General features: G+C 38.3%; 2 protein-coding genes across 4 annotated transcripts in view; one reads left to right on the plus strand and one right to left on the minus strand.

Annotated features, from left to right (window-relative positions):
• CFAP210 (cilia and flagella associated protein 210) overlaps positions 1 to 8274 on the minus strand; it is a 34260-nt gene extending 25986 nt beyond the window's left edge. The window contains exons 1-3 of the mRNA XM_021703062.1: positions 7989 to 8274; positions 7855 to 7947; positions 1295 to 1521 (exon numbers count right to left, since the gene is read on the minus strand). Of these exons, the coding sequence (XP_021558737.1) occupies positions 1295 to 1521; positions 7855 to 7947; positions 7989 to 8274 (606 nt within the window). The remainder of the gene's footprint in view (positions 1 to 1294; positions 1522 to 7854; positions 7948 to 7988) is intronic.
• PHOSPHO2 (phosphatase, orphan 2) lies at positions 8110 to 14079 on the plus strand. Of its 3 annotated transcripts, none has more exons than XM_044913669.1 (4): positions 8110 to 8344; positions 8897 to 8930; positions 10429 to 10604; positions 13271 to 14079. In XM_044913669.1, exon 4 carries the CDS (start codon positions 13297 to 13299, stop codon positions 14020 to 14022), a length of 726 nt encoding a protein of 241 aa, XP_044769604.1. In that variant the 5' UTR covers positions 8110 to 8344; positions 8897 to 8930; positions 10429 to 10604; positions 13271 to 13296; the 3' UTR covers positions 14023 to 14079. The 3 variants fall into 3 exon arrangements, with proteins under 3 accessions (XP_044769604.1, XP_021558988.1, XP_021558987.1); XM_021703312.2 differs by lacking the exon at positions 10429 to 10604 and adding an exon at positions 12065 to 12100 and having other exon boundaries at positions 8128 to 8344; XM_021703313.1 differs by lacking the exon at positions 10429 to 10604.
• Positions 14080 to 22102: the final 8023 nt, after the last annotated feature.

A 22102-nucleotide genomic window follows, 5' to 3' on the forward strand; every position in this document is an offset into this window, starting at 1 on the left:
ACACTTATACACTTCTTATCGGAAAGTAAAATTACAACTACTTTTAAAAACAGTTCGGAAGTTTCTTACAAAGTTAAATATGCAACCATAATATTATCCAGCCATTCTACCCAGATATTTACCCAGGAGAAGTGAAAGCATATGTCTACAAATAGACTTATATGAATATTCATATGCAGCTTTATTTATAATAGCCGAAAACTGGAAACAGCTCATATATCAACATTTGGTTGATGCTAAGATCATCAACAATTGAACAGATAAAGTGTGGTATGTCCATACAATGGAATACTACTCAGCAATAAAAATGAATGAACAACTGATATACACAACAACATGAAAGAATTTCAAAATAATTGTGTTGAATGAAATTTATAATAGAAAGCAGATGAGGGCAGGAGCACCTGGGTGGCTTAGTCAGTTAAGTGATGGACTCTAGATTTCAGCTCAAGTCATGATCTCAGGGTTGTGAGATGGAGCCCCGCATTCAGCTCCGTGTTCAGCGGGGAGTCTGCTTGAGATTCTCCCTCTGCCCCACCCCCTGCTTGTGTGTGCACAGGTGCACACTCTCTCTCTCTCTCAAATAAATACATAAATCTTAAAGAAAAAAAAAAAAAAGAAAGAAAGGAGATCAAGACTGCCTGGCTGGCTCAGTTGATGGAGCATGTAACTTTTGATCTTGGGGTTGTGAGTACAAGGCCCACATTGGGTGTAGAGATTACTTAAAAATAAAATCTTGGGGCGCCTGGGTGGCTCAGTTGGTTAAGCGACTGCCTTCGGCTCAGGTCATGATCCCGGAGTCCCTGGATCGGGTCCCACATCGGGCTCCCTGCTCGGCAGGGGGTCTGCTTCTCCCTCTGACCCTCCTCCCTCTCACTCCCTCTCATGCTCTCTGTCTCTGATTCTCTCTCTCGCAAATAAATAAAACCTTAAAAATAAAATAAAATAAAAAAATAAATAAAATCTTGAAAAAAAAAGAGAACAGATCAGTTGCCTGAAGAAGGGTGGGAGGAATGAGAGGGAGTAAACTGAGTATGAGGAAACTTTGGGTGATAAGTATGTTCATTATCTTAATTATAATGGTTTCGGGGCTGTGTAAATATGTCAAAACATCAAATTGTACACTTTAAATATATCTACTTTATTGTATGTCACTTCTCCTAAATAAAGCTATTGAAAATGTGTTTCAAAGTATTTTTTATGATTTTACATGTAAAAAATACTTTCTAAAAGAGTACTAAGAAAAAAGAGTCAGTCTTCAGTGCATGTGTACTCCTGGGTGATTAATACTTACTGCATACGTATTAGTCCAATGCTTTACCACTTCTTGGGACCGGAAATGCATTTCTTTCTTTGCCTTTCTTTCTGCACGAAGACATGCCGCTTCTCTTGTCAAACTGTCAAGGCTATCTTGAATCCTTTTCCACTCATTGTGTGGAATTATGGTAACCTGCTGGAGATCTACCTTGCTAGGTAGAAGAGGTGGATAGAGAGCTTGATCTTCTTCAGAGTTCTTTATTTCTAATAAATTTTTAAAAATGAATATTAAAGACTTTCAAAAGTTTAAATATTTTTCCTCAGACATTTCTATATTGTCATGATGTCTGGAAATTGTTTTAAATAATAATTTTATTCTTGTTATTTTAAGAACACTGAGATTAAGTGCAAAGTATATAAGAACTTGACATCAAAAGACAGATTTGAGTCTTTCCTTGGTCATTTCCTTACTCTGTAAACTTAGGCAAGTCATTTAACTTTTTGGAGACTCAGTATCAACATCTTTAAAGTTGAGATCAATAATACCTTCTGGTTATTAAAACATCGTTATTAAACGTTGTTTTAAACAAATGTTGTTATTAAAACTTTTTTTTCAGGGGCTCCTGGGTGGCTCAGTCGGTTAAGCATCTGCCTTTGGCTCAGGTCATGATCCCAGGGTCCTGGGATCGCACCCTGCATCAGGCTCCCTGCTCGACCAGGAGCCTGCTTCTCCCTCTCCCTCTGCCTCCCTCCCCTCCCCACCCCCGCTTGTGATCTCTCTCTCTCTGTGTCAAATAAAAAATCTTTTTTAAAAAAACCCCATTTTTTTCAAAATTGACCAAATAGCAGTCTATAAATGGATAATTTGGGGGATGTTCATCTTTAGAAGTTGTAGACATCATCATTGATTCTATTCAACCCCTTCCTAATTGAGTAGCAACAATGTAATTTGGAGAACTAACTACAGTCTCAGGGTGGGCCTCATTAGTTTAAGAATACTTGCATCTCCTTTGCCAATAATTATTTCTGTAATAAGAAAACAAAAGGAAAAGAGATTTATTTGAGACTTTTAGAAAAGTTCTTTCTTGTTCTTCTGGGAGAGACATTTGAGAGTGACTCTTAAACTAGATATGAACAAGGAAGCATGAAGAACAGATAGGCAACCATCCTATGGCCACAAAAGGAAGTAGCCTTACAATGAAGCTATTACTGTGAACCACAAAGGAAAAACAAAGGAGGAACGTGGGGCAATGAGGATCTCATTACGATGCCAAATCAATCAGACCTGAAGCCTGGAGTTCCTGTTTCATGAGCAAATAAATTTCCTTATTTTTAAATATGATTGAGCTGGGTATTCTATATATGAATTAAAAAGCATCCTAAATGAACATACCACATATGAACTATGTAAATCTAGACAAAATTATTTAACTAATTCCTTAATTGCAAAATGGAGATATTAATAGGACCTATTTTATGTGGTTGGTGTGAGAATTAAATTAAGTTATATATGTAAAAAATTTAGAATAGGGTGTGGCACACAATATATTCTCAATATATATTAGCTATTATTATGTTTACTATTTTTATTATAAGAGGAATGAAACAGACATACAGAGAAAAGCAGGAGCAAGAAATCACATGACTTCAGAAAGAGATAAAGATACTGAGAGAAAAGCTGCCAGGATCAATTAGAGTCTCCTTGGGGTTTGAATTAAGGTTGATGGGATTGAGAAATTGGCTGCTAAAGTAAAGTGTGAGTTTAGAACCATAGGTACCATCTTGCCTATCACATACCAAGCATCCGCCTACACAATAAAGCTACTACACAAAGCTGGGAAGAATAGTGTCCTGGATCAAATTATATCTAAATTCCCAGCTATGTGAGCCCAAATAGTCCCCTTTTGTTTTAACTATTATGAGTTCGATTAGTCACTTGTAACCAAAGAGTCCTGACAAATACATCCTTGTAACAAATTTCCTTTGTTTTGCCTAAACTGTCTCAACTTGATTTGTGCTACTTGCAATTAAAGGCTAACTAAAGAAAGGCTACTAGGTTAAACCATCTACCTTTTGATTAACATATTGTTAAGCATATTGGTATCTTTTTCTTGTGACAACTTTTAAGATCTACTCCCTTAGCAAGTTTCAATTATGCAATATGGTATTATTAACTATAGTCACCATGCTGTACATTACATCCCCAGGACTTATTTTATAACTGCAAATTTGTACCTTTTGACTTCCTTCACCATTTCTCCCACTGCCCACCTCCTGCCTCTGGCAACCACCAATCTGCTCTCTGTTATCTATGAGCTTGGTTTTTTGGGGGGGTTTGTGGAGTTTTTTGTTTGTTTTTTATGTTTCTCATATATAAGTGACATCATACAGTATTTGTCTTTCTCTGTCTGATTTATTGCCCTCAAAGTCCATGTTATTGCAAATGGCAAGATTTTATTCTTTTCTGTGTCTAAATAATATTTTTGTACATATAAACCATATTTTCTTTACCTATTCACCCATCAGTAGACACTTAGGTTGTTTCCATATCCTGACTTGTATAAATAATACTGCAATGCACATGGAGGTGCAGATATCTCTCTGAATTAGTGTCCTCATTTTCTTTGGGTAAGTACCAAGAAGTGGAACTCCTGGATCATATGGTAATTCTATTTGTAATTTTTTAAAAGATTTTATTTATTTATCTGAGAGAGACACAGCGAGAGAGGGAACACAAGCAGGGGGAGTGTGAGAGGGAGAAGCAGGCTTCCCGCTGAGCAGGGAGCCCGATGCGGGGCTCGATCCCAGGACCCTGGGATCATGACCTGAGCCGAAGGCAGACGCTTAACAACTGAACCACCCAGGCGCCCCATCTGTAATTTTTTGAGGAACCTCCATACTGTTTTCAATAACGGCTGCACCAATTTACATTTCCAACAAGAGTGCACAAGGCTTCCCTTTTCTCCACATTCTCACCAACATTTGTTATTTCTTATCTTTTTGATAATAGCCATTCTAACAGCCACCATCTTTTTATTATGTTATGTTAGTCACCATACAGTCACCATTTACTGTGGTTTTGATTTGCATGGTTTCTTCTTTGACCCATTTTTTAAAATCTAAAAGCATTTAATTTCTTCATATTTGTGAATTCCCCAAATTTCTATTATTGATTTCTAATGTCATTCCACTGTGTCTGGATAATATATTTTGTATGATTTCTATCCTTTTAAATGTATAAAGGCTTGTTTTATGGCCTATCATATGGTCTATCCTGAAAAAAGTTCCATGTGCATTTGAGAGGAATATATATTCTGCTCTTGCTTTTGTCTTTTGACAGTTTGATCAAGCTATGTCTGGTTCTGGATCTGTTTGAGTTTATTCTATTTGGAGGATCAATGAGCTCTTTAATATGTAATGTTTTTCATCAAATTTGTGAAGTTTACAGTCATTATTTCTTCAAATATTTTCTTCTACCCCTTTCTCTCCTCTTCTCCTTCTAAAGAGACTCAAACTGCATGCATGTTGGTATACTTGTTGGTGTCCTACATTTCTCTGAGGATCTGCTCATTTTTATTCATTCTTTTTTTGTTCCTACCCCTTAGACTGGACACTCTCAATCAACATATGTTCAAATTCATAGAATTTTTCTTCTGCAAGCTCACATCTGCTATTGAGACCCTTTAGTGAATTTTTCATTTAAAATATTGTGCTTTTCAACTCCAAAATTTCTATTTAGTTTCTGTTTATAGTTTCTGTATCTTTATTGATATGGTCTATTTTGTGAGATGGCATTCTTAATATTTTCCTGTAGTTCCTTTGACATTTAGTTCTTTGAACATACTTACAATAGCTATAAATTTACACAAGAAAATTGTTTAGGAAGTCTAACATCTGGCTTCCTCAGGAACAGTTCCTATTAAAACTTTTGTCCTGTTTGGGACATACTTTCTTATTTCTTTGCATGCCTTGTCATTTTAAGTAATATGTGGCAAGTCTAGATGTTAGATTCCCCCCACACCCAGGGGTTTTTTTTGTTTGTTTTTGTTGTTGTTGTTTGTTCAGTGATTTTCCTGAACTAAGCCTGTAAAGTCTGTATTCTTTGTTGTATGTGGCTATTGGAATCTCAGCTTGGTTAGTTTAGTTGTCAGCTAATAACTGGATAGAGTTTCCTTAAATTTAATTTTCTTAAATAAGTTTCCCAGACTTTGCCAAGAAACTCTCTGTGAATGGTGGAGCATGACTTCGACTCTCAGGCAGATAGTTTACAACTCTGTCTTAGCCTTTACTTTTTTTCTCACAGAGAGCCTCAAATTCAGCCAGAGGTGAAAGCTTCATTCTCAGGTATTTCCTGGGCATGTGCATAGCACTATGCATGCATTTGTCCTTCTGGATTCCCAGGAATAAGTAGGGAGCTTCTACCCCTTATGGACATCTCATTTCCCAGGTATTCTTAAGTTTTTTGGTTAGTTTGTTGTTTATACCCAACAGTTATCACTATGTCAGATAGCTGTGATGTTAAAGTTGTTGGGGTGCCTGGGTAGCTCAGTTGGTTAATCGGCTGCCTTTGGCCCAGGTCATGATCCCAGGGTCCTGGGATAGAGCCCTGCATTGGGCTCCTTGCTTAGCAGGAACCTGCTTCTCCCTCTCTCTCTGCTTGCCACTTCCCCTGCTTGTTCTCTCTCTCTCTGTCAAATAAATAAATAAAATCTTAAAAAAAAAAATTGCTACTGATCGTTTTAACAAACATACCCAGTAAGCTCTGAGTCAGGTCAAATAAAATCAAGCCCTGTGAGTGGGATTTTCCAGGGGAACTGTGAGACAGGTCAAATAACAGTTATCTAAAAAAAGGCGGGGAGGCTTTGGGGAGGATCCAATCCTGTTCTGCCCCCTCCACAGGTTACTAAGCCACTGGATTTCACTGCGGTTGCAGTGGTTTTCTAGACTTCCATGGGGCTAGGAGAAAAGTATGGGATTAGAGCACGTTAAAATGCCAAAAAACTTATTGTTGTTACCAAGATTCAGCTATCTTTCCTGATAAACACTCCTGGTTGTTGCAAGCCTTTGGTTAACTTCCTGAGTTCTCAAAAAAAAGTTGGTTCTGACAATTTTTTTGTCAGTGTTCTTTTTGATTTATTAGAGAGGAGGACTTTTGGAGATTCTTATCCCACCTTTCTGGCTGATGTCACCCCACTAAATCTTTAGATAGTTGTTTTACAGATAGTGGTCTACCTATCTGAACCCCTCTCCTACTTCACCCTCTTCTAAATGGAGATAACTTATTTTTTTATTTTTTTTAAAAGATTTTATTTATTTATTTGACAGAGAGAGACACAGTGAGAGAGGGAACACAAGCAGAGGGGAGTGGGAGAGGGAGAAGAAGGCTTCCCACGGAGCAGGGAGCCTGATGTGGGACTCAATCCCAGGACCCTGGGACCATGACCTGAGCCGAAGGCAGTTGCTTAACGACTGAGCCATCCAGGCACCCTGGAGATAATAATTTAGCAGTGAGGCTCAGATGGTAACTTTTTTTTAAGTTTATTTATTTGTAATCTCCACACCCAATATGCGGCTCACACTCACGACCTGGAGATCAAGAGTCACATGCTCTACCGACTGAGCCAGTCAGATACCCCTCAGATGGTAACTTCTGGACTGAATGACACAAAACATTATTTAACATCTATCAGATAAGTCAAAGTCTTTTACTGTAGTACTGTGTATATAAGACAATGAGTATGTGAGAGTAATTGTGTTTTTTCAATACATGTCACATGGGTACTGTCTCTCTCCAACCAGTCAGGACCTTCTGCTGCTACTTATGGCCCTTCACTGCAGAAATACCCAGTAGTGTCCACTGGTGAGACAATGGCTGGCCCTCACTCTGCATCTGGCATAAAGAGACTCTACTGCTACAGAAGTTCAGGCAATGACATGAAGAAAGTCCAAAGTCCCAAGGTTCAAGTGGTCACCATGACAACATTAATTGGGAATTTACAGACTTAAGAAAATAAAATCATTGGAATTGCTAAAGAGTTCTTTAGATGTCCCCCTAGGCTACTTCTATTCAGAAATCAGATTTTTATAACAGGTCATCTAGATTACAATACCTAAGTAGCATTATTTTTTACACTCCTTCACTCTAGAGATGAAGAAATTGAGACATTTCCATTAGAGACTTTCCTAAGAGCACTCAGTAGGTTCACAGCACAGCCAAGACTGTAATGAGGTCATTGATATTTCCAAAAGATATACCAATTCACTCAATGAATAACAAAAGCTTAAGGGAATTCAGCAAACACCAGACTCTTGGAGCTGCAACTGCACAGCTTGAGGATCAGACCAACTGGTCAACTGGGAGTCTCTGACTTACCTTTTCTCCGCTCCTATATGTGTAAACTTTTCCCCACCTACCCATTTACCTGAAGGCAAAACTGCCCATTTACACAGAGCCCAACAATGCCCATGGGGCTGCTTTCGAGTTGGTGGAGCCCTTTTCAAAAAGTAACCAAAACTCTCATTTGCCACCCTTGCCTCTCACCCTATGCCTGGAGGCCAGAAACAATCCCCGTGCCTAGATAGGCCAGTTTAGCTCACCTGTGCCTTCCTTCGCCCGTCCACAGCGCCTACCAAACCGCACCAGCATCTCTGACGGGGTGCCCTCTGTGACTTGGAAAGGCGACTCCGACGCTGGGCGAGTAGGACTCCAGCCGGCCGAATGTTTGCCAAACGGCTCAGTTGCTTAGCAACGCCGCGGGAAGTGACGGCCGCCGCCGCCAAGGAACGTTGGACGCGCTGCAATGGGCCGTAGGGCTGGGAAACCGGGACTGCGCCTGCGCGGGAAGTCTTGGCCCAGCGTGCATGTTGGGTTACCCTCACTGACAGGCAGAGGAACGAGGTCGGAGTGCAGAGTACGCGGGAGCCGCACGGAGGCCAGGACAGCTGCTGACGCCTGGTCTGGGTCAGTGAGGAGCCCTGGGGACCCGGCCCGGCCCGGCCCGGTGCTCCCGTCCTCATCCAACGCGCTCCTCACAGGGGATGACCCCCAGCGAGGTGCCTGCGCCTCCGTTCAGGGCGGACCCTGCAGGTGTGTGGGAGAGCGAGGCCTGGGCTTGCTGTGTGCGGCCCACAGACCTCCTCGCGGGTGGAAGGTGGAGGGCGGAGGCCTCCCTTCCATTGAAACCCAGAGATTAATGGACAGAAAATCTGTTTTTAAATACTTTGGTTTCTAAGCCATGATCCAGGCTAGATGAACCTTATTATTATTATTTTTTAAAGATTTTATTTATTTATTTGACAGAGAGAGACACAGCAAGAGAGGGAACTTGGATATTGTCCCAGAACATTCATGTTAGGACCTTTAAGACATTTTAAATTGCTTGGTAAATACAGTATAGTAAAATTGAATGTATCTGTGGGACCAGTCAGACCACGAAGGACACAAAAATCTGTTAAGAGTGGATGCAGGCTTGGTTTCAGAAGATCCTTTTCTGACACATCGCCTTACAGATGATTTCATTATAAGCTAGTTGGCTAGGACACCTACACATTAGGCACCAAACTAGAGTCGCTCAAATGAAAGGAGGTAAGATTTTTAATCACTAAAGTTCTAACACATAGTTGTATTGTTTTTCTTCAGGTTTTCTATCAGATGTTCCACCGTAATAATGCTGGTAAGTATGAAGGGATTAATAAAATATTTGTTGACAGAAATTAGCTTTTGCACCTGTAGCATTGGTGGGTTTTTTTTGAAAGCATAGTTTTAAAAAATGTCAAGAGCTGGGAAGGGTCAGAGATTTTTATCCCACTTGCACGCTAACAGCAGTCTGCCAGAGTTTTGTAGAAGACACAGACCCCTAGGCAGAGATGAATTACGTACAACAGTAACCGTAGCCCGAATATCAGCAGTTTTGCCCCACTTCCCACAGGGTGATGCAAAGAGGACCAGAAGTCACCTGCAGGTGGAGTGTGTTGCATCACAGGACAGGAACGCTGAGCTTAGGGAACCATAATATTTATTATACTTAACAATAAACATGCCTTTCAAGGCTTTTCACTATACATACATTTTTGAGACAATAGCCCAGAGCATAGCGCAGTGAGTGTCTTGCTTAAAAGGCATGTAGAACCAATAGAGACCCATGGAGAATTACCTCCCAACAAAAATTCTCTGGAATTTTAACTAAATAGGTTATAGAAAGTATTGAATCATTAAAATTCGATGTCAATAACTTGCCAATTTGACATGGTAGCCCAATATCAGTCAATTTCCAATACCTGGTTCACCTAACCCATGGACGTTTACAACTAAGTCTATCTAGAGTTAGTTATTTATTTCTCTGACTCCACTCCTGTGTTTTATTTTGTTGTGAAATTAAGGTAGCATTTGCATTTTGATCTGGAACAGAGTTTAAATTATTCTGGGGAAAAATTATTATAAAATCAGTGTAGAAAAAGAACGCATTGCAATTGAAGCACCCATGATCCTACCACTGTACACATAGATTTTTTTTTTAAAACAAAAATGAGATTATACGGTACACACTGTTTAGTGACTTATTTAATTTGTACTAAACATCTTAGCTTTTACTGGCTAAATAAATATTCCATTATCCGGCTATCACATATATATCTTATTTAATCAGTCCCCAATCCTTGGATGTCTATGTAGTTTCCAATTTTCATTATTGTAAAAAACACATAGGCTCTTGTTAATACTGGAAACATTGCAGAGATACCAAATATATACTGCTCATGCTTTTGAAGAGAATAGTTAATAACTGCTTTTGGAATTTTAACAAATTGGATACAAAATAGATTCACATTCTTAAAACTAAATTTTTGTGCACATCCTTAAGTTTTGGAGACCTTTTTAAAAAAATATAGCACTAATCTTTGAAAATTTATTGACAACAGAATGTAGTACTTGTCTCTTATTTAACAAGTAAAAATAAAAAATGGAATCTGGAAATCTCAACATAATCAGCCTAACACTTGTGATTTTATCCACTGGATAAAATGGTAGATTCCTATAACATACCCTGTTTTATAATTAAGACCTCTGTTTAATCAAGAATTTGTATCTCCCATTGCCAATACATGCCTAAGAGAAAACAACATAATTAGAAAACATTAATTTTAAAATATCTTAAATACTTTTATTAAATTTAGGAGTTAAGAAGTCTCCATTTTCTTTGCTCCAAACCAGAAGACTTTGTTCCCTGCATATAGAGTAGGAGTAATGTTGGTTAAAAACTGGCTGGTGTTTAAAACTGAAGATTATCATGACTATTTAACCTAAACCCTATTCTGAAGTAAAAATAATTGTCTTGGAAATATTAAGTTGGGTAAGTATTTTTTAATAAAGGTTTTTGTTGAGTGGTGACAAAAAAACTAATAGAAAAAGATCTGAAATTAAGAAAAGTACACTTTCAGGGGTGCCTGGGTGGCTCAGTCATTAAATGTCTGCCTTCGGCTCAGGTCATGATCCCAGGGTCCTGGGATCGAGCCCCGCATCGGGCTCCCTGCTCGGCGGGAAGCCTGCTTCTCCCTCTCTCTCTCCCACTCCCCCTGCTTGTGTTCCCTCTCTCACTGTCTCTCTCTCTGTCAAATAAATAAAATCTTTAAAAAAAAAAAGGAAAAGTACACTTTCAGTTAGAAATTAATAGTCAACAGCAGAACTATGTTAACTTCAGGCTTATGATATATCTTATTATTTTGAGGTTAATAGTTCAGGAATTTGGATAACTTGTGGCTCATTAAATCTAGGTTTGAGACAATTTTCAACCAATGAGTTACATTTGAAAAACTTTAAAAAAAATGTATAAATACAGAATGCTTGAAAAGCATGTTTATTTTTTTTCAAGATTTTTAAAATTAATTAATTAATTAATTAGAGAGAGAGAGAGAGAGAGATAGCGAGAGCAGGAACACAAGGAGGGGGAGTGGAAGAGGGAGAAGCAGGCTTCCCACCAAGCAAGGAGCCCGATGCGGGGCTCCATCCCAGGACCCCGGGATCATGACCTGAGCCGAAGGCAGATGCTTAATGACTGAGCCACCCAGGTGCCCCAAGCATGTTTAATTTAAAGTGTGCCTAGAGTGTAGTACTAATGTGTTTGCCAACTATGCCTTATTGCTATTTGTTACATTGTGTGTATGACAGTGAATTCTGAACTTAAATCTCTGGGAGCCAGTCATAGACACCTGGATTAGATACTTAGAGATACAAGGATCCAGAGTATCACAATATCATATACTGTCTAAATTCACACAACAAGAGCTACCCTTCTAGGTTAGTTATTCTCCAGATATTCTAAATTGAGAGACATAGAATACTTACTCTTGTATGAGTTAATAAGCTCTATTCTCACTTTCACCTGCTGGATATCTATTCACCTCCTGGCTAAACCAGAGAATATATGTGGTTAAATGCCATGTTTTCCATTTCTAATTGATATCTTCTTTTTCTTTTTGGTGAGGTTCTTCACTTTCTTTTTAGGATTTGTTGTTAAAACCTCAGAATGGTTATAAGTAGGTCATAGATGTGGTATTATGGTTAGTGTGTACTTTGGGACTAATGAATGTTTTCATATAATAAACATCTTTTTGTCAAAATGACCTACCTAGTATTTATTTTTAAACTGATTAATAAGTGGGGCACCTGACTGGCTCATTTGGAGGACCATGTGACTCTTGATCTTGGGGTTGTAAGTTTGAGCCCCGTATTGGGTGTAGAGATTCCAAAAAAGTAAATAAATAAACTTAGAAAATAAACTGATTAATAAGCTTTAAATATTCTATTTTTTAGGCACTAGAGTACGGTACTTGAAGCATGAACTTTGGAGTAAGTGGACCTGAGTCCAAATTTCAGCTCTTCCACTTAACTAAAACTTAACTAACTTAACTAATACATAAGCTTATACTAATACGTATATCTTTAAGATGAGGATAGTAATTTCTACTTAATAGGGTTATGAAGTTCAGTGAGATGATGAGATTGTAAAGTTCTTAGCCTAGTGCCTGGTGTATTGTGATATCTTTAAAAGTATTAGTTACTCTTTAAAAAAAGATTTTTTTGTTGTTTATACACAGTAATTGTAGCTTCTCTTGGGTATTCTTTATAACTGTCTTTTTTACATAATTTTTATCCATACCATCTGTTGACCAGTTTTTCCTTTTCTTGAGATTTATAATTAATGACCTTCATTATCATTTAATGAAAACAAAGAATTAAGTAATTGTCATATCATAAGCAATGCGATTTTTCACACATACCCAGATTATTTGGTATTCCAGAGCTAAACTGTCTAAAGAAAATATAAATGAATGTGAAAATTGTTAACAAAAGTTACTTCTAGTCTAGAAGAATAGAATTGACTCTGAACTTTAAGTAATTTGTTTAGGATTTCAAGTATAGCATCAAGCAACCATTTAGTTATAACACTGGCATTAATGATTTCAAGCTAAATACCTTTTTTAGGAAAATTACTCAAATTTTGCAAGATGTCATAGTGTTAAATTTGGTCAGAATTTAGGTCAGTATACAGAGGATTTATATTATACGTGACTTGTTATTTTATATGTGGATTATTGTAAATATTTTAAGCTAATTTGTGATTGAAATTTTAACAATAAGAGTGATTAGCCTACTTTTTTCTGTCTTTTTAAAATAAATTTCCTAAATTAGACTGTAAGAGAATAATTATTTCATTACTCCTCTCATTGGCTTACTCTGTAGTTTAATTCTGAGTGCTCAAAGAATCATCCCCACCGGAACACAAAAATACTGTGAATATCCTTTTAGATATTTTGTTTCCATTTACTTAAAATACTCAAAATGGACTTTGCTTCTTAGGAAAAAGTGCTTAAATGATAGTCTTAAATGCTTAATCATTTTAATTTTTTTATATTAACCCTTTGTTTTAGCAGATTAACACTCAGTAATGTTTAAGTAAGTATAATAGCTAGACATGTAAAACAGTGTGTTTAGGAAACAATATTTCTTCTTTTTCAGGGTAACCCACATTTGCTTTTGGAACCATGAAAATTTTGCTTGTTTTTGACTTTGACAATACAATCATAGATGATAATAGTGACACCTGGATTGTACAGTGTGCTCCAGAGAAAAAGCTTCCTATTGAACTACGAGATTCTTATGAAAAAGGATTTTGGACAGAATTTATGGGCAGAGTCTTTAAATATTTGGGAGATGAAGGTGTAAGAGAAGATGAAATGAAAAGAGCAGTGACATCAATGCCTTTCACTCTAGGGATGGTGGAACTTTTGAACTTTATAAGAAAGAACAAGGATAAATTTGACTGCATCATTATTTCAGATTCAAATTCAGTCTTCATAGATTGGGTTTTAGAAGCTACCAGTTTTCGTGATGTGTTTGATAAAGTGTTTACAAATCCAGCAGCTTTTGATAGCAATGGTCATCTCACTGTGGAAAATTATCATGCTCATTCTTGCAACAGGTGCCCAAAAAATCTTTGCAAAAATGTAGTTTTGGTAGAATTTGTAGATAAACAGTTACAAAAGGGAGTGAATTATACACGAATTGTTTATATAGGTGATGGTGGAAATGATGTCTGCCCAGTAACTTTTTTAAAGAAGAATGATGTTGCCATGCCACGGAGAGGATACACTTTACAGAAAACTCTTTCCAGAATGTCTCACAATCTTGAACCTATGGAATCTTCTGTTATAGTTTGGTCTTCAGGTGTTGAAATAATTTCTCATTTACAATTTCTAATAAAGGAGTAATATGCCAACAACTGAAATGTGTATCGGTTAAGGTTAGGTACAACAGCATAAAACTAAAACCCCAAATACCAGTGGCTTTAAAAAAAGAAAATTTTTTCCCTCTCACTTAAAAGAATTTCAGAGGTAAGTATCCCAAGGCTGCTGTGTGCTCTAGCAACCTCCGCACTTGGCTTCTATCTCACATTCCAAGATTGCTGTTCAAGCCTTTTCCCTCGCATCAACACTAGTCGGCAAGAGAGAGGGCAGTGAATGAAAAGTTGCACCCTCACTTAACTTTCTTTGGCCAAGACTTAGTCACGGTCCCTCCACCTAACTGCGAGGAAAGATGAAAAATAAAGCCTTTATTCCGGATGACCATATGCCTGGGAAAAATTGGAGAAAAAAAGGAGGACAGGATTGAGGTAGGTGCAATTAGTGTCTCTACCAAAGGTGGGTGATAGGTAGATTATATTTTTAAATTTATTCCCAGAGAGAGTAGTCATATATTTTACTTTCTTAGATGCTTACCTCAAAAGCATGTCTCATAGTTACAAATCTTAAGAATAAACCTGATACTTTATTCACATAATAATAAAAGGTTCCGGGACGCCTGGGTGGCTCAGTTAAGCATCTGCCTTCGGCTCAGGTCATTATCCCAGGGTCCTGGGATTGAGCCCTGCATCTGGCTCATTGCTCAGCAGGGAGTCTGCTTCTCCTTCTGCCTGCCGCTCTCCCTGCTTGTGTGTGCGCTCTCTCTCTCTGACAAATAAATAAATATCTTTAAAAAAAAAATAAGATTCCAAAATGTATATAATGTCCTACTCCCAAGTCAATATATTTTTTTAAGATTTATTTATTTGAGGGCGCCTGGATGGCTCAGTCATTAAGCGTCTGCCTTCGGCTCAGGTCATGATCCCAGGGTCGTGGGATCGAGCCCTACATCGGGCTCCCTGCTCCACGGGAAGCCTGCTTCTCCCTCTCCTGCTCCCCGTTTGTGTTCCCTCTCTCGTTGTGTCTCTCTCTGTCAAATAAATAAATAGAATCTTTAAAAAAATATATTTATTTGAGAGAGAGCATGAGCAGAAAAGGGGCAGAGAAAGAATCCACAGGCTCTCTGCTGAGTGTGGAGGCTGACACGGATAATCCCAGGACCTGAGATCATGCCCTGAGCCAAAACCAAGAGTCGGCTGGCTGCTCAACCAACTGAGCCACTCAGGTGCTTTAAAATCAGTATTTTAAAGATAGGGATGCAGTATCTATTGTGCAAGTTTTTATGAATTTCAGATTTTCCTTTTTAAAATGAAATAACAACATTCTTCAAATATTTTAAATTTATATCAGCATCACAGACTATAATTCCAGTATGCTGGTTTAGTCAGTATGTTATTTCTATTTAGCAATGCAATCTTTTATTTTATTTTTTTTTAAGTAGGCTCTACAGCCAGCATGGAGCCCAATGTGGGGCTTCAACTCACAACCCTGAAATCGAGATCTGAGCTGAGATCAAGAGTCAGATGCTTAACCGACTGAGCCACCCACATGCCCCATTTTTTATTGTTGTTGTTCTTTCTTTTTGTTCTTTACTTGAAGTTTAGTTGATACCATGTTACATTAGTTTCAGGTGTACAACATAGTGGCTGGACAAGTTTATATGTTATATGTTTATACATCAGGCTAAGTTCACCACAGGTGTAACTCCCATCCGTCACCATGGAAGGCTGTTACAATACTGTTGACTGTATTCCCTATACTGTACCTCTCATCTCCTGTGACTTACTCATGCCATAACTGGAAGCCTATATCTCCCACTCCTCTTCACCCATTTCCCCTTCCCTCCACCCCACACTCCTCTGGCAACCATGGGTTTATTCTCTATATTTATGAGTCTGTTTCTGCTTTGTTTTATTTTTCAGACTACACATATAAGTGAAATCATATGGTATATGTTTTTCCCTGACTTATTTCACTTAGCCTAATGTCCTCTAGGTCCAACCGTTTTTGCAGATGGCAAGCTACCATTCCTTTTTGTGGCTGAGTAATATTCCTGTGTGTGTGTGTGTGTACACATCATATCTTCTTTATTCATCTATGATAGACACTTAGCTTGCTTCTGTATCTTGGCTATTATACCTAATGCTGCAATAAACATAGGGGTGCATATATCTTTTTGAATTAGTGTTTTTGTTTTCTTTCGGTAAATAACCCATAGTGGAATTACTGGATCATGTAGTACTTACATTTTTTTTTTTTAATGAACCTTCATACTGTTGTCCATGGTGGCTGCATCAATTTACATTCCCACCTTTTTCCCCACATCCTCGCCAACACTTATCATTTCTTGTCTTTTTGTTACTAGCCATTCTGACAGGTGTAAAGTGGCATCTCACTGTGGTTTTGATTTGCATTTCCCTGATGATTAGTGATGTTCAGCATCTTTTCATGTGTCTCTTAGCCATCTATGTCTTCTTTGGAAAAATGTCTATTCAGGTCCTCTGCCCATTTTTTTTTCCTGCCCATTTTTTAAATTGGACTGTTTCTTTGGTGTTGAATTGTATAAGTTCTTTATACATGTTGGATATTAACCCCTTATTGGCTATATCATTTGCAAATAGTGTCTCCCATTCAGTAGTTTTCCTTTCTGTTTTGTTCATGTTTCTCTTTGCTGTGCAAAAGCTTTTTATTTTGGTGTAGTCCTAGTAGTTAATTTTTGCTTTTGTTTCCTTTGCCTGGAGGAGATATATCTGGAAAAATGTTGCTAAGGCCAATGTCAAAGAGATTACTGCCTGTTTTCTTCTGGGGGTTTCATGATTTCAAGTCTCACATTTAGGTCTTTAATCCATTTTGAATTTATGTTTGTGTATGGTGTAAGAAAGAGTCTGGTTTTATTCTTTTGCATGTAGCTGTCCAGTTTCCCCAGCACCATTTATTTTTTATTATTATTTTTAAATATGAGCCCTTTCTTTCTTTCTTTCTTTTTGAGAGAGAGAGAGAGAGAAAGAGAGAGAGAGAAAGAGAGAGAGAGAGGAGGGACAGAGGGACAGAGAGAATCCCAAGCAGCCTCCACACCTGGTGCAGAGCCTGATGCAGGGCTGGATCTTATGATCCTGAGATCACGATCTGAGCCAAAATCAAGAGTCAGACACTTAAGTGACTGAACCACCCAGGCACCCCTTCCCAGCACCATTTGTGAAAGAGACTGTCTTTTCCTTATTGTATATTTTTGCCTCTTTTATTGTAGATTAATTGGGCACATAATTTTAGGTTTATTTCTGGACTCGATTCTGTTCCATTATCTGTGTGTCTATTTTTGTACTGGTACCATACTGTTTTGATTATTATAGCTTTATAGTATATCTTGAAATCTAGGATTGTGATACTTGCAGCTTTGTTCTTTCTCAAGATTAGCAATGCAGGCTTGAGTGATACAATATATAATAGTAGGAATATTCAACATTTAAGAGACTGTTTCATATGAGGATATTAGCAAAACATCAACTGCTTTGAAAGTTTTATAATTCTATGCTAATTTCTAGATTCTCATGTTTTAGGCATAAATTTCCATTATGTAGTAATAGAATTTTCTTTTCATCATGGAAATCTCCAAAAATAGATTTTCAATATAATTTTTTTTAAAGATTTTATTTATTTATTTGAGAGAGAATGAGAGAGAGAGAACACATGAGAGGGGATAGGGTCAGAGGACGAAGCAGACTCCCTGCCGAGCAGGGAGCCCGATGCGGGACTCGATCCCAGGACTCCAGGATCATGACCTGAGCCGAAGGCAGTCGCTTAACCAACTGAGCCACCCAGGCGCCCTCAATATAATTTAATGGGAAAATTTTGTACCGTCTATTTTTTCTAGGCTAAAAAAGTAAATCTTTGTTTTGCTGTAAATTAATAAATTAGATTATGTTGAAACACATTTATTTTTAGGTAATTGAGTAAGGAAATGAAATGAGATTATCTAGGATATTTAGAGCTCCCAGGTGCTTGGCAGAAGCCAAGAGGAAATTAATATCCTAAGTGTGGTGGACTGACTCTAAGGTGGCCCCCCATGATCCCTGTATCCTGGTATTCTTGTGTGTGTGTGTGTGTGTGTGTGTGTGTGTAGGGGGTGCCCTATGATTTGCTTCTAATCAATGGAATACCACAAAGATGATGCGATGTACGTGATAATGTGACATGATTACATTACATCAGATTGTAATGCTCATCTTGTTAAGGAATTCTCTCCTTTAATTTAATTTAATTTAATTTTATTCTTTAAGATCTATTTATGTGAGAGAAAGAGAGAGCGTGCATGTGTGTGTGAGCAGGGGGAGAAGCAAAAAGGATCCCAAACAGACTCCATGCTGAGCATGGAGCCCAATGTGGGGTTCAATCTCACAACCCTCAGATCCTGATCTGAGCTGAAACCAAGAGTCCAAGGCTTAACCAACTGAGCCACCCAGGCGCCCCTATTTTATTTTTATTATTTTAATTCTCTCTCTTGATTTTAAAGAAGCAAGCTGCTGGGGCACCTGGGTGGCTCAGTTGGTTAAGCGACTGCTTTTGGCTCGGGTCATGATCCTGGGGTCCTAGGATCGAGGCCTCATCGGGCTCCCTACTCGGAAGGGGGCCTGCTTCTCCCTCTCCCTCTGCCACTCCCACTGCTTGTGTTCTCCTGCTCTCTCTCTCTGTCAAATAAATAAATAAAATCTTAAAAAAAAATACAAAATAAAGAAGCAAGCTGCTATGTTGTGACCAGGACTTCAGAGAGGGCCACATGGCAAGCAATTAGGGTGGCCTCTAGCCAAGAGCAAAAAGTAGGCCCCTGGTCCAGTAGTCCTTAGGGAACTGCATGCTGCAACTGTGTGAGCTTGGAAGTGGATCCCTTCCTAGTGGAATCTCAGCTGAGATCACAGCTCAGGCTGACACCTTGATTTGGCTTTGTGAGACCCTGGGACAGAAGATCCGGTGGAGGTATGTTTGGACTCATGACCCACAGAACCTATGAGATAATCAATGTCTGTTGTTTTAAGATGCTAAATTTGAGGTAATACTGTTATGCAGCAGTAGAAAAATTAATGCCGTAGGCCTCAAAATAATTTCTATAAATAGTTTTGCAAGTACCTTGTAGGGCATACAATAAAAAGTAGCCACACCAAAAGACATGAATGAATACCAGCAGAAGCAGAAGCTTCCATTTAAACATATCTGCAGGACCTCTAGATATTAGCATTTTCAGACACAAACTAAACTTATGTGAATTTTGACAAAGAACTGAAAATTACATAAACAATATGGAAATACTAGAACTGAAAATTACCATGACCAAAATTAGAATCTTGGTGGATGAATTTGACAGCAGAACAGGCACAGCTGAAGAGTTAGTGAATGAGCACAAGTTAGAAGAAAACATCCAGAATGGTGTGGAGAGAGACAAAACAATGAAAATACAGAAGAAAAGTTAAGAAACATGGAAGATATGTAAGGTCTAACATAGGAAATTGGTGTCCCAGAAGGAGAGGAGAAAGAAAATTAAACATGCAGTGTTTTAAAAGATAATGACAGAGAACTTTACAACATCAAAATAAATTCAAGAGTCTTTACGAATCCCAAACAAGATAAATAAAAAGAAAAACCACATGGAATCACATCACTGTAAAACTGATAACCAAAGACGGAAAAAGCAGTCAGAGAAAAAAAATGACATTGAAAAGAACAACAATTAATGTAATAGGGGGCATTATTTCTTTCTTAAATGTTTGATACAATTCAAGAGTGAAGCCATCCAGGCCTGGAGTTTTCTTTGTTGGCAGATTTTTAGCTACTAATTCAATTTCCTTAATAGATACAGGACTGTTCAGGTTGAATTATTTTTCTTGAGTAAACTTTGGTCATTTGTTGACTATGTTTATGTATTGCTGCATAGCAAATTACCTCAGAATTTAATAGCTTAAAAGTAAGCATTATCTCACAGTTTCTGTGGGTGAGGCATTCAGGAGCACTTCACTGAGTTGTTCGGGATGTTTAATGGGTCAAGATGTTGGCTGGGCTTGTAGTCATGAAATTTCCACTAAGGCTGGAGGATCTGCCTGCAAGGTGGCTTGCTCACATGGCTTTTGGCAGGAAGCTGTAGTTCCTCACTGCTTGTTATCAGGAAGTCTCAATTTATTGCTGGTTGTTGGCAAGAGGCCTCAATTTCCAACCACTTGGGCCTTTCCAAAGAACTGCTTGAGTGTCCCAAAGACTTGGTTTCCTGCCAAATGAGTGATCCAAGAGAGAGGGCAGAGAGGAAACCACAATGCCTTTTGTGACCTAGCCTCAGGAGCCAAACACCATCACTTCTGCCGTATTCTATTTATTAAAACAGAACACTAAGCTAAGCCTACACTCAAAGGGAAGGGAATTAGACTCCACTTTTGAAGAGGGAGTTAAAGAATGTTGGATATACCTTAAAACCACCATAGTGTCTCTCAAGGACTTGACTTCACGTAATTTGTGAAATTCAGGGACATAGAGATTTTTTGTAATATTCCCTTATTAACCTTTTATTTTTATAGAGAACACATGTGTACCTATTATTTAAATTTTACCATTAACATTTAACTGTTTTTTTCACATATCTATACATCCCTCTATCTAGCCATCTTTGGGGGTTTGTTTTTTTTGTTGTTTTTTTTGCCATTTTTATTTTTTAAAGATTTTATTTATTTATTTGACAGAGAGAGACACAGCGAGAGAGGGAACACAAGCAGGGGGAGTGGGAGAGGGAGAAGCAGGCTTCCCGCGGAGCAGGGAGCCCGATGCGGGGCTCGATCCCAGGACCCTGGGATCATGACCTGCCTTTTTTTTAAAAGACTTTATTAGAGAGCATGAGCAGGGGGAGGGGCAGAGGGAGAGGGAGAAGCAGGCTCTCCACTGAGCAGGGAGCCCGATGCGGGGCTCCATCCCAGGACCCCGAGATCATGACCTAAGCAGAAACCAAGAGTTGGACGCTTAACCGACTGAACCACCCAGGCGCCCCTGATGCGCCCACCTACTGATTTGCTTTTACGGCATTTCAATTTTTCAGCTCCTGGTTTATACCAGCCCTGAAAGAGAGTTAGAAAAGACTTTTTTATAGTCTCCTAAGCTGCTTCAAGGGATAGCTGATGTGTCAGTAAGGCAATGGTGGGCAGGCTCCAGATGGGGTGGAGTAGCTCTGTTAATAGTGTGAGTGGGACTAGAACTTATAGCCACTTCCCTACCCCTATAATCAGATATGCTCTTTTACAGAAGATGAGAAGAGTTCTCTACTGATGTAATAACCACACAACACATCTTCAGATGAGACTCATTGTAGGAAATGTATAAACAATAATTGACTACATTCTTTTACCTAATACCCTATCATTTTGTGCATCCTATTTGATTTCTTTTTTAGGTGGACAATATGATAGTTCTGTTGTAGACAGATATTTTTGATGTGCTCTATAAGGGCTCATGGAATAATACAGGCCAAAAGCTACATCTATCCTCGTTTATGTCATACAAACTGATGTCTGTATGATGACTGTTCAAATGGAAACAAAATATTAACATAGATGTTTCCTAACACAGGAATTCTTAGAAAGTCCCATTGTTTGTGGAAAATGTTACTCAGTAAAAAAAAAAAATCAGTTTGTCATATATTTAAATAATAAAATGTCATTTGTGTATCTAAACAACTAGTAAATAATATTTATTTACAATTAAACTAAATATTTTTTACCTCATAAGATTTGTATGATCAGTGCAAAATGGAAATCTTCCTTATTCACATTTTTAAAAAGATTTATTTATTTTAGAGAGAGAGTATGAGCTTGGGGCGGTGGGGCAGTGGGGCAGAGGGAGAGAGAGAGCAACAGACTCCCAACTGAGCACAGAGTCCATTGTGGGGCTCGATCTTATGACACTGAGATCATGACCTGAGCCAAAATCAAGAGTCCAACACTTAACTGCCTGAGCCACCCAGGCTCCCCTCATTCACATTTTTTCTACCATTTAGTCATTTTCTGGATTGTGTTACATACAAAAATCACAATTCTTTTCACAAGTTGGTCCAAACAATATTTTATTATCCTCAGTTCAATATGAA

This window comes from Neomonachus schauinslandi, chromosome 3 (genome assembly GCF_002201575.2).
Source record: "Neomonachus schauinslandi chromosome 3, ASM220157v2, whole genome shotgun sequence".
NCBI classification, from domain to species: domain Eukaryota; kingdom Metazoa; phylum Chordata; class Mammalia; order Carnivora; family Phocidae; genus Neomonachus; species Neomonachus schauinslandi.